General features: G+C 37.8%; 1 protein-coding gene across 1 annotated transcript in view; it reads left to right on the forward strand.

Annotated features, from left to right (window-relative positions):
- Window positions 1-13,505, forward strand: part of ARAP2 (ArfGAP with RhoGAP domain, ankyrin repeat and PH domain 2) — a 154,684-nt gene that overhangs the window by 91,844 nt on the left and 49,335 nt on the right. Inside the window, exons 20-21 of the mRNA XM_081089492.1 lie at window positions 5,796-5,959; window positions 10,146-10,358. Of these exons, the coding sequence (XP_080945618.1) occupies window positions 5,796-5,959; window positions 10,146-10,358 (377 nt within the window). The remainder of the gene's footprint in view (window positions 1-5,795; window positions 5,960-10,145; window positions 10,359-13,505) is intronic.

Consider the following 13,505-nt stretch of genomic DNA (forward strand, 5'->3'; position numbering starts at 1 on the left):
CCTATGTTCACCATCTTCACATTTCATAACTGTATAACCATTTGTCAAACACACCTATAATTAAGCTTTTACTGAAAGGTTGTTGGTTGCAATAAATACAGTAAACATGAATGAGTAACTCATCTGTGCTATCAGAAAGAGAAAAGACTGGTGTGTTTTCACTTCGGCTTGCTGTTTTTTTAATCCTCACCTGAGGTTATTTTTTTCATTGCTTTTCAAAGAGAATGAAAGGGAGGTAGGAGAGAGGGAGAGAGAGAAACATCCCTGTGAGAGAGACACATGGACTGGTTGCCTCCTGCATACATGGCGGGTGGGAGGGTGGCAGGTGCTGGTAGCAAACTGCAACCCAGGTACATGCCCTTGACTATGAAGTGAGACACGCTAGCCATTGAGCACACCGACCAGGGCGTGTGTGTGTGTGTGTGTGTGTGTGTGTGTGTGTGTGTGTTTTAAGATTCCTTGGTTGCCTATAGTAGAGCATAAAGCATTTAATGGTCCCAAAGCCTGACTGCATTCACTTTTATTTGCAAATTCCAGACATAAAGAAAGTATTACTGGGGAAAACACATTATATCTATATGTTCCAAATTATGAAACAGACTACTTTTCTCAATTCAGGAGATTAACAACCTAAGTTTAAGGCTCTTATTTCATATCAACTCACTCCATGTGATATTTTTCCCTCCTTGAGTTGTGTTTTCTGGAAGCTATGTTAGCAATACTCCAGAGGGTGAATTATCCTAAAGTGGTTTCTAAATTGTGCATGTAATTGCAAATTAAACAGTAGCCGATTGCCCACAATATCAGCTTGACTGCTTTTATAACTTTCTGATGATTTAATTCAAAGAGATGCTTTAATTTGAATGTTGCCAAGGTAAACAAGAGATTCTCTTTTCTTACCACCCCCCACAGGTTTTGCAAAAAGGAAGAGTATTCCAATTTACATTATGAAGTGATTTTCTTTTTGTTTTGTTAAAGGGAATACAGGAATAACAAAAGGTGGATTTTAAAGTATATATTTGCTTGAAAATTTATTTCAATCAATTCAAAGCCCCTTCTATATACTAAAATGTAAGCATACAAATATGAGATACGTGAAAAACAAAAGGATGAGCCATCTCGGCTCCATGCTCATCTGCATATTTTCAGGGTGAAATTCCAGAAGGCAGCTCCCATGGGTGTGCTGTGGGTTGAATAATCCCAGAGCATAGGCAGTGTTGGGGTATGTGTAGAGATCCCTTCCATCCATGCTAGACAGCCCTCATTAAACACAGAGGGCATTAGTAAAGACCCCAGAAAAGTAACTCTATATAGTGTAAAGGCCAAGCCAGCCTCGCAGTAAAGGCTGCTCTGTTTCTACCCAACTAAGCTTTAGACCTCTGAAGGATCAGCTGCTCTACACGCAATGCAGTGCCCAGGGTCAGACAGGCACAGGATGTTCTCACAGGCATCAACATCTCTAAAGGAAGACAACACAATCCTGACTCCAGTTAACATTCCTAATGTCTGGCATATCATTAAAATTACTAGCGATGTGAAAAAGCTGCAAATCAGTTGGTAGGAATTGACCCAGAAATGAGAAAGGTAATGGAATTAGCAAATACTCTAAGCAGTGATTTTTACATATTATATATTACAAATATTTTCAAAGATGTAAAGGAAAATATAAACAGTAGCAAGAAACAATACGGGTAACTAAAAAATGAACAAATGGAATTTATAAAGCCAAAGAATAGGGTATCTGAAAAAATTTCACTAGATTGCCTTGACATAAGAGTGGACTCTGTAAGATTAATAAACATGAAGGCATGACAATAGAAATGATCAAATTTAAGCACAGAGACATAAGATTAAAATCACCAGAGCCTCAGTGACCTGTGGGATAATAACAAGCAGTCTCAGTATAATTGGAATCCGAAAATGAGAGAAGAGAAAGATGGCTAAAAAAAATCTTTGCAGAAATGTGACCAAACATTTTCAGAATTTGATGACAACTCTAAACCCACACGTACTAAAATCATCATATCTCAGGCATGATAAAGCAGACCACATCAAGACACATCGTAATCAAATTCCAGAAAACCCGTGTGAGGAAAAAAAGTCCCAGAGGAAAATACACATTAGACATAGGACAAAAGATGAGACTGTCTTGTTAGAAACAGTATAAACCAGAAGGCAGTGTGATGAAATCTTTTAAATTGCTGGCACAAAAAAAGGGAAAGAAAAAGAAAACAAAAACAACACCTCAAAACCAGCAGCTGTTAACCTAACATACTCCACTCAGCAAAAATCTCTCTCAGAAATGAAAGGAAAAGAAAGCATTTGTGGACCAGATAAATGCTGTCCTACTAGAAGATTCAGTGCTTTTATTTTTTTTTAAATGCTTAGGATGTTATCTGTTCAGTCATGTTTGTGGAGTCTGTTATTCGCTTTTTAGAATTTTTTATACAAATTTATTGATTCTGTTATTTGTGAAGACACTGCTGATTCTTGTCGGTAGACTAGGCTCGAATACGCTAGCCTACACTTTGTGGTTATTATATTGCAGTTTTGAGAAGATTGTTTTTATTCGTCCTGGCACTTGGTTTCTGGGTCTTACTGAACTGATTTGATTTGTTATAGGATATAGGGATGTTTCTCTGTATGACTTTGGAGTACCCTTTAACATTTATGCTTGGGCAGTGGCCAATTAGAATAATTCTCTCTATACCAGTACTTAGAATTCTTCAGAATTACTTTTCAGATGCTGAAGATATAAATGAATGTTTCTTTGGAATTCTTATCCAGAAAGGTAGCGTGGTTGTTTGGTAACACTTGGAGTCACAAACTCCACCAGCATTTGTGCTGAAAATACCTTTGATGTTTTGTTTGGTGCACACAGAGTTTAGAGAAGCATCAGAGATGAAAGTTGTTGGACTGATGCAGCTCAATGTCAAGCATCCGCTGCACTAGATGGTATATTTAAGGATTCCGTCCTTGACAGGTTGACTCAGGAGTTGTCATTTGTTCTAACCCTCACTAGTTCACAAGGAGACAGCTCAACCTGTCATCATAGGATTTCTTCTTACTACAGAGGAGTTTGACGTTTGGAACATTCACCGTGGATGTCAGAATTACAGTGGTACTGTAGGAGGGCCGTTGCATTTTGAATGTTTCACTGCTTGCTGAAATACTCACCCATTGAAGTACTGTGTTTAAAAGCAAACAGTTTTAAATATTTTATGTTAAATTTAGAGCTTAATCATGAGATTAAAACTCAAAAAAATAAATAAAGGTAAAATTTTCTCTTTACCTAAACTCCTGAATTTAGCAAGATGTTAGTTAGGGCAAACAGTGTAGGGGCTTGCTATTTCTCAGGAACATTAGCTGAGTGATACAATTTCATTTAGATAAATATACCGAGCAATAGAATGCTTTCAAGCTAAAGATAATGTGCAAGGTAAACGAAAAGGCGAAAGCATGTCAGGAATATTAGAGTAGCAGAATTCTTCAAAATTACAAACCCTGGAGGTTAGGTCTGCTGTAGTGATGTGGGAAAATAAAAACAATATATAAAGAAAGCGAGAGATGAAGACTGCGGACATTACTGAAGGACCTGTAGTTACAGCGAGTCCAGAAGTTGTGGATGTAAGCGTGGTGAGGTGCCAGTAACTTTTGTCTTCTTAGGGGAGCATTTCAAGACAATAAACCAAAGGGGGAAAAAAAGGCCTTTTATTTTCTGTTTAAATTAAGTTAGGGCCCATCTATTATCAGGGAAGTAAAAGATTACCCTCCCCCTGAAAATGAACAACAACAAACCACAGCAACTCAGAGTTTGTGCAGTTGATGCCTTTCTCTTTGTTTGAATCCAAAGTAGCCCTCTTACAGTTTGAAATGGAGATTAAATCGTTTTACTTTGGTGTAAATATACTTAAATACATCAGTGAATATACTTAAATAAATCCATTTTTATATCTAGTTAGGACTTTGAAACTATTATGTACCTACTAAATGTCAGATACTCTGCTAATGACAACGGATACTGAAATGCTTTCCTTGGTCGCCTGCATGATGTTTGGATCTAGCAGCTAAAATATTCTCAGACATGGAGCTGGTGGTATAATGCCGGGCAGGGGGCCTCCTCAGGATTAAGAGGGGCACCTGTTACCACTAAGCGTTGGAGGGCTATCAGGGAGAGTGTCAAGGAGGATCACCTGGAGTAAACCTTGGGGAAGATTTCGAGTGGCCCGTCAGAGAGCAGGAAATATTTATTATCAAGATAAGGCAGTGTGATTGTTTAGTGTGCCTTGAGTGTAGGGCAATGGCAAAGTTGAAGGGGAATTATGGGCCAGACCATGAAGGCCTTTTAGTCTTGAAAATTCCAGAGCTATAGACAAACAGTGACCAAGAAGTGACATCATTAGCTTGGCACTTCAGAAAGGTCATTCTGGCAGCTCCAAGGAGCAGGGGCCAGGGCGGTGGAGCACCGGGAAAGGAGTTCCATGCAGAGGGTTGTATCGACTCAGGAGTAATAAAGACCTGAAATACGGCCGCATTGGAACAAAGTGGGCAAAGCGAGTGTGTCAGGGAACCGGAACCAACAGCGTTTTGTGACTGGTGGGGGCGGGGACTAAATCTACAGTTAATCCTAAGTTTCTGGTGGGAAAAATGGAGAATTGTAGCACCAGTTTGTCTTGAGGAGGTAGAATGGATTGAGATGCTTGTGCCACATTTCGGTGAAGGTGTCCAAAAATCGATATCACTTAGTATTACGGTTTATTACTTAGTTCTTAATACACATTTACCCAGTGCTGAGGCAGGAGCTATTCCCTTCATTGGGCCAGTGATGAACCTGAGGCCCAAAGAAGCTTGATACCTTCTCCCAGGTCACAAAGGAAGTAAGTGCAAGAGCTAAAATTTGAAATTTGAGTTCTAGAAGTAATTGGATTCCCCACTTAGCTGTTTTAAGCTTATATATATATATATATTGATTTCAAAGAGGGAGAGGGAGAGAGAGATAGGAACATCAACGATGAGAAAGAATCATGGAATCATGGATTGGCTGCCTCCTGCACACCCTCTACTGGGGATCAAGCCCACAACACCAGCATGTGCCCTGACTGGGAATCAAACCCTGACCTCCTGGTTCATACGTCAACGCTCAACCACTGAGCAACACCAGCCGGGCTGTTTTAAGCTTTTGCTTTTTTGATTACATAGAGATCTGGTTTGTAAAACAAAATTATAGCCTGGAGATAGGGACTTGGGAGTTAACCAGTTTACATACGGGGATTGAAACCACTGTCCCAGGAGAGGCCTTGGAGTTCCTGTGCGTTCACCGAGGTTACAGCTTCATTCTCAAAAGGAGTAGGTGGGCTTGGGAAAGAAACTGACCGAAAAGATAGGAGGAACAGCCAGGAAGAATTGTGCTACAAAGCCAAATTGGGTGGAGTTTTGTTCCCCTCTCTCTTTTGTTTTTATAAAGAAATGAAATCATAAACAGTTCTAAAATCTTGAAAAATACAGCCACATATATCCAATAGAAGTCACTGGTGATGCTTACCAGAACAGTTTCAGTTCATTTATTCAGAAAGAGAATGACAGGGACTGGGAAATGAAAGGAGGTGAGATCACAAATCCAGAGAACTGCCTCCCCTCTGTGCAGGAAAAAGAGGCATTTGGGGTGAAAGATGGAGGATTTTTCTTCTCTTGGGTGAGACAAGATCACCTGTGTATGGATTTAAAGGATCATCTGTCTAGACATAAGAATTTTTTTAAGCAAGACTATAATGTGAAATGCTCTTTAAACTTCACAGAACATTGTACATCCACGGGCACACCAAGTTGGATTTCACAGTCTGGCATGCTGCAATTGAGAAAGCAGCAGGTACAGATGGAAATGCTTTGCAGGATCAGCAGCTCAGCCAAAACGATGTTCCCATCATCGTGAACAGCTGTATAGCATTTGTTACGCAGTATGGTACGTATCACCGAGTTTTCATTCAACCCCCAGACTCATGGTATCACTCTTACAGTTTTTAAATGGTACCCATTGGACTGAATGAGAGCCTTTTATATGTGTTAAGTATATCAGTGAAAATATAAATGTAGCCTCTGTTCAGTTAAATGCCATTCCTTTGCCCAGTAAAATGATATAACGTACTTTATTTTCTGATTCCTTTACGTGCATAAACATTTAAATAACATATTGAAAGGGTATATGTTGTGAAATGTATATTAAAAATAGGTTAAAGACTGTTTTTCAGATGTTATAAGCCCACGATGAAACCTAGGGGAATGCAATGTGCTGCCACGGCATGTTTTTAGAAGTGGTGAATGCTGGGACAGTATGGGGAAGAATTTTTTAGCAGGCATACAAGTGTGTATGTATTTATTTTAGTTACCATACTATTGGTCACATGGATATTGATTGTAACCGTTTTGACTTAATTATAACATTTTCTTTGAATAGTGTACAAGTAAAAAAAAAAAAAAAAACCCAAACAGCTCGATGCCTACTTGGTCCAGTTTTATTGATGTGCTAAGGTAGTATTTTAGATGTGCCCAAAGAATATAAGTATACCTTTATTCTTCATGTTCAATTTCAAATTACTATGTATTCTTCAAAGTCCTTCTTTCTGTTACATTGTAGAAGATAGAAAAGTCTTAACTACTTTTTTAATATAAAAATATTTCTACTTTTAATTTGCAGATAAATGCCATTGAGTTACATTGTAAAGGTAGAAAAGGGTAAAATGATTGGTCTGGTATTTCTGAAGATGTAGTAACTTTATTTGTTCTCCTAAAATTAGAAATGTGTTTGGGAGTTTTTAATTTGAAAGAGATTATCTCAGTGAGAGAGCTGCAGTGAAACACTGTGTTACTGGTTCCTTACTTCTTCTTTGGGTGTCTGTTGTGTGCCAGCCGCTGACCTTGGTCCTGGAAATGCAGCCATAGGAGTAGGAAGTTAAAGACAGATCCATGAATCATGTGTTTCTGCATGAGAACTGACAATAAATTGATTGACATGTACCAAAATACCAGAAATAACAAAAAGAAGAAAAGTATTTCTGAAAATTTGTAACATGTGTATATTAATCTACTTTCTTCTAAGAAGAGCACTATCTTACGTGTTTTTACTTATTTCATATGTAATCCAAGAACAGTTATCATTAATATTCAGATTTGTTGTGTGTGTAAATTATATGTCTAATGTGACTATGTATTTAATCACTTTATGTGTGCATTACTGTGAAGTTTCTTCCCATAGTAATATGTCTGTGTATCTTATCAGCTGTAATCATCTGTTTAGTTGGAAATGGGGGAGAAAGGTGGTCATCATCTTCATTTTATTCGCTATTCAGTATTAGTGCACTTGCATTCTGCAGGTGTGAATGAATTGCACACATTATGTTTTGGCATGAGCGTAACCTCACTGGGAATTTTTACATCGTGTTAGTTTCATAATGGCACAGAGTCTCTCGTAAGCTGACAAATGATTAAAATAACTCAACTACCTCCAGTGTATACAATTTCATGTTTCTCTAGGGAAATCAGAAGCTACTTTGTGATGTTTGTTTGAGTTTAAAATCATTAAGCATTAGATTGTTTTCAACTGAATTTCATACATTATGTCTACTTTGCAACTCTAACACAAGGTACATTAACTTGCATATTACAGTAATAGAACCAGCGAAAGACTCTTTATTTTTTTAATGTTTTTAATGAGCAGAACATGGGGAAAACCCCAATCTTATCAGAAAATGTCCAGTGATTTTAGAATGTGGGTGGTCAGCCCAGAGCCTTTTAAGTCACACTTATTTTGAACTTTCTGACTTTTGGGTTAAAATTTAAAGACCATTTTGTGTGTGTGTGTGTGTGTGTGTGTGTGTGTGTGTGTGTTCATTGTGTCAAGATTTGAACTTGACAGAGTTCACAGTATAACTTTTAGACTTTTAATTTTTTTTAAATGAGTTGCAATAGTTAGTTCTTGGGGGAAATTAATTTATGTAATTCACATTCAGTTAGCTTATTTGATTACCAGCTATTAGAAATTCACTTAACTAGGAACACAGTATCTCAGAAACATAGTCATTATTGTTTTTTGTAGAATTTGCTTATTCTTGCATTAAGGGGTCACTCATTGAATACCTGCTGAGTTCTTCTAGGCACTAGGTAACTACTGTCTACAGAGAATAACCAGGACTCTTGCCATCTAGGACTTTACAGATTTGTAGATCAAGGACAAACAAGTGGGCAGTTACATCCCAAGTGTACGTACTTTTGTGGCAGAGAGGCTCTGGGGTTGGTACAGGAATAAACCACACCCAGAGCTGGGGGTGTGTGGGGGGGGTGGAGGGCTGCATAGGTGAGGCGGTGCCTACCCTGAGTCTGAAGAGAAAATAGGAGCTTATTAGAAGGTAGAGGAGGAAACAGGGTGTGCCCATGTGTAGAGTCACGAGGGGCATTGTCTGTTCAGGGAACTCTGTGTAGTTAACTGTGCCCAGAACTTGGTGTGAGAAGAAGGGGAAGATAAAAGAGGCAGGAGGGTAAGGAAAATTCACGTAGGGACTCATATGTTGTAATTAAATCCTCATATTTGCCTTGTAGGCCGTGAGAGGGCATTATGCAGATTTTTAGTCATGTGGTGACACTGGTGGACCTGCATCTTAGATCATACTGGCATTGGCGAGACAGACGGGCTGCACAAGAATATGGACAGGGAGTTGTAAAAACCTAGTAAGGAGCTGAGTGGACAGCTGGAGGATGGAAAGAAGGGAGGTCATAATGAAAAATCTATGTGACAGAGTTGTTCGTTTGTTTTTCGTTTTCTCAATCTGGAATGTGAGAAAGAAAGGTTCTGAGTTGGAAAGGATTGGGGAGAAGGCGATGCCATATATCAAGATAGAGGAACAAATAAAGAACAGGTAGAGGTTGGGAGGTGAAGTAGTGAACGGAGCTGGGAAATTAATTTCTTTGTTTTGATTGGTCCATATGTGTAAGTATGGTTGGTATGTGTGTGTATGTGAGTGTGTGTTGCATGTATATGGTATATGTTTCTTAAAATTTATTTGTGTGTGTTTGGGGTCTTAGAAATTAAAACCTGGGTGAAAAAGTATATGTAAGTAGTTAAAGTAATGAGGTTAGGTGGGTTTACCCAGATAATTCTGTGGAGAGTGGGGAGTGAAGAGCATTGAGTTTGGATTCCGGGAATCACCAGTAAATACTAGAGCAGAAACAAATGGAAGGGTGGAAGAGTAGCCATAGAGGAAGAGCTGGGGAATATGGTATCATTATGCCATGAAGGCCATGAGATTAACCTAATTCTAATGCAATTCATTTGGAGTGTCAAACGCTGCAGGGGATTCTCATTAGATAAAAACCAAATAGCATCTAGAAAATAGGTTGTCATTGATATTCTCGATGAAGATCGTCCTAATAGAGTGGGAATTGGGCCTTTGATGAATCAATAACTTTGTAAAAAAGAAGACCAAACTCTTTATCTAGAACAGCGGTTCTCAACCTGTGGGTCGCGACCCCTTTGGGGGTCGAACAACCCTTTCACAGGAGTCGCCTAAGACCGTCGGAAAACACATATATAATTACATATTGTTTTTGTGATTAATCACTATGCTTTAATTATGTTCAATTTGTAACAATGTAATTGGGGGTCACCACAACATGAGGAACTGTATTAAAGGGTCGCGGCATTAGGAAGGTTGAGAACCACTGATCTAGAAGAAGGTGAAGGTGGGAACAGGCAGACATTCATATGCAAATTAATGGGCAGAGGATTGAAGAAATTTATAAGGGGAAGCCTCACGTTTGTCAGGGAAATGGGAGGCAAGTTTTTATCCCAGGAGCTAAGCGAAGATAGAGCACTGGCTATAAAAGTGCAATTTAAGAAGATACTATGAACAGCTGGGCAAAGGGCTGACCAGAGTCTTGTTAAAAGTCAAGGATGGAATATTTCATCAGGTTTACCCTGTAAATACTAAAATTAGGGGGACAAGCCTTCCCCCCTTGGACATGTTTATATCAACTCAGGTAACGATTTCTTCTTGCTCATCATCCCAGCACAAAAATGTATTCAAATTTTTAAGGTATCAAAGTGGATTTTGATTTTAGACTTTTTTTCATATAATCTTTTTTCCTTTTAAACAAAGGTTTAGGGTGCAAATATATCTATCAAAACAGTGGCGATCCTTTGCACGTAAGTGAACTCCTGGAGAGTTTCAAAAAAGATGCCAGAAGCTTTAAATTGAGGGCTGGAAAGCATCAGCTTGAAGATGTGACTGGCGTGCTGAAAAGGTTTCTGTCCGACATCGACGATGCGCTTCTCACTAAGGAGCTCTATCCATATTGGATCTCTGCTTTAGGTAATACATGTCATGTATATAATCATAAAGGCTTGTCTTTTAACTGGCTAGCTAGGTTTTTAAACTCTTCTTTGATGATCTGAAGTTTTAATTGGAGGCGAAAATGTACATATGACTCAGAAGAAAAATTGTGTAAATATCAGCAGTGGTTTATATTCATCTAAAAAGGAATTTATACTAATAATTGCTAAGTAATGTTTTATATACTTAGTTTTCTGTGGGTTTCTTAGTTCTTACTCTACTTGAAGTTGGGAAGTGTTATAAGCAAGTCCATGTATGCTATTAATTTTTCATTAAGGTTAAAATGGAAGTTTCAATACAAGGTTGGTTTTCTAAGATTTTCCTTTATGGCTCGTGTGGCTTTTCTGTGTCATTTATTCTTCCTCTTTGGAGTACATAATGACAATTTTTTTACTCTATTATTTTCTCTAGATTCTGTTTAATGAAGGTAAAAAGCTTTGCTACAGTGTAAGAGACCCTGTTTAAGAAATTACTCTAGAAAAGTAGTTCATTAAATGACTAATTTGGCCAAAATGATTTCAGTAAATCTGTATTTATATCAAGTAATTCAAAACAACTCCTTTTATAGGGAAATTATAACAATACTTTCAAATATAGTGTCTTTACTCCCATCTTTCTACTAGAACTAATTTTACATTTTATTTTATCGTCTTTGCCCCACACCTATAACTTATATATAAATCTTCATTTTATTAACAAATCACAAGCATTTTCCATATATTTAATGCTTTCAAAAATGATTTTGAATTTTTAAAATTTAACATTGAATTATACCACAATTTACCAATATATTTATTTCTTGCACTTTAACTGTTTTAAAATTTGATAATATATTCCTTTATTAAGGTATGGGTATTTTTTCTTTGAAAATATTTGTTTATTCTAAAACATAAATGTGATATTTGAAGGGATTAATTTTGAAATGATATTACAAAACATTCATAATTTGAAAAATTATCCTCAGAATGACCCTTACTAGTGCCATCAAGAAGAGTAGTATTATTAAAATAAAGCTTTCCAAATTTTACATAATTCAGAAGTCTTTTATTTGCTCCCTAATATTTCTCAAATCGATAGGTTTGTAACTCAAATCACAAGAAGATTTGATTGTGTAATTCTCTGGGATATAAAATATGGAATTAGATGATACATCTCTGTAAGCCCTGTTAACAGGGCCATCCTCATTTTTCTTTTAAAAAGATTTTATTCTAATTTATAACCATGAAATTATTTATAGTATCTGTCTTATAAATACATACAGTGTGTCTTTATTATAAAATTAGTGATCAAAAATCTGTGACAAATATGCTTTTGCTTAAGTTTCAGATTCCCTGACAAAGATGTCTTTGATGTCAGTCTGTCAGGTGGAGGGAGGTGGGAACTGATAGCGTGTGTCAGAGGAGAAGGTCTTCACCTTTCACTTGGATGTGAAGTCTTTGAGAATTGCCTTGGAGAAGGCTTTGACTATGGAGTCAAATAGCCTGAAAGTCCTTTTCATTTAAATCTAACACAGCTCTGGCCCTGACCTTTCAGAAGGGCCCTGTGCTGGATCTGACCAGGCTCAACCAGACTCTCTGGGTGACCTCGTAGGAGAGCTCTGTTGGGTCCTGTGCAGCCAAGGCCAGGAAATCCTTCCAGTGACGTCGCACCTGTTTATATGATCTATGCGTTATTCTTCTAAGAATGCTATTAAATTGTCTGGTGTCTGTGGCTAGTTGGGTAGTTCATTATACTTTCTCTGTGACCTGAATCTATCTTAAGCTTTGCTTTCTACTTTTTAAGCTTTGATTTGGAAATGTCGTTTATTTTCTTTTTATAAGATTTGTGAAAATTACTATATTAGCCTGACTTCTTGTTATAAGTGTAGTAATATGAATTAGTTTGTATTGAATAATGCAATTACTCCTGCAGTTAAAAACTGCATGACATGAGGGTAAATGTTTGATTTTACTAGGGATGATAGTTAATTCTTAATCTAGTAGAATCTCCGAATGTAATTCGTGCATTTGCCCCTTTTGCTTTTGGAGAGTCATTCACCTACCAGCACAGGTAAGACGGTGTTTACTTTCATAGATCTCTGCAGGCCAACTCAGTACAAAGGAGCTCTCGGGTTCAGTTTTGAATAGGAGTGCATTTCAAAAACGTCACGGAGTTTCTTACCTCCCCAAGGATCCTAATGCCCTTTAGTGATGACCATGCACTTTTAAAGATTCATCAATGTGCTGCTGGCTCTCTGTGAATAGAATAGGCAGGGCTAAATGGAAAATGAAGAAGTCTTGTTTCTAAAGGTAGTTGGGAATTGAGCAGGAGTATGTAAGTGCAATCCCCTTGAGTTACGAAGCCAGCATAAGTTATTTATTTGAACAGAGATCTTTTATTCCCCCCATGTGAGCTAGTAGGTTAGACCAAACCACCATTACATATCTTCTTGAGACTAGAACTTTGGGGATTCCTGTGTCTAATTTTCCAAGTATTTGACTTCCTGGGGTTGGGAGAGCAGAGAGAAATTCGTCCCTGTCCTCTTTTCCATGATTCACCAAGTCTGTCCATGCCTTAGGCAGAGGGTCCATCCTGCTCTAAGTCAATATCGTAGTTACCTATTCTTCTATTGTCTGCTTTCCTTTTCCAACAAGTTGAAAGTACCGGTGCTGTTGGGTAATTCACAGTTCATAGCTCTCGGATGATTTTAGTTTGGGGAAGATTTTTTATGATTTCACAAGAGAAAAACAGGACAGAAATGTCATTTTAATATACAAATAGTGAAATCTTTCCATAGCCAGAGTTAAACTATTTTTTAAAAATGCATATTTTATTGATATCAGAGAGGGAGGAAGGAAGAGGGAGAGAGAATCATTGACTGGCTGCCTCCTACACACCCCCTACTAGGGATCAAGCCTGCAACCCGGGCAGGTGCCATAACAGGGAATCAAACCATGACCTCCTGGTTCATAGGTTGACGCTCAACCACTGAGCGACACCAGCCCGTCACAGAGTTAAAATACTTTTTGCTTATCTCTAATTTTCACTCCACTCTGAGTTATTGAGTATATTTCTATTAGATGAAGTTCAATAGTCCAAAAAGTAGAAGATAAAATACAACCCTGGGTTTTGAAAGTACTATATTTT

This window comes from Myotis nattereri, assembly GCF_964212035.1.
Source record: "Myotis nattereri genome assembly, chromosome: 1".
NCBI classification, from domain to species: Eukaryota; Metazoa; Chordata; class Mammalia; order Chiroptera; family Vespertilionidae; genus Myotis; species Myotis nattereri.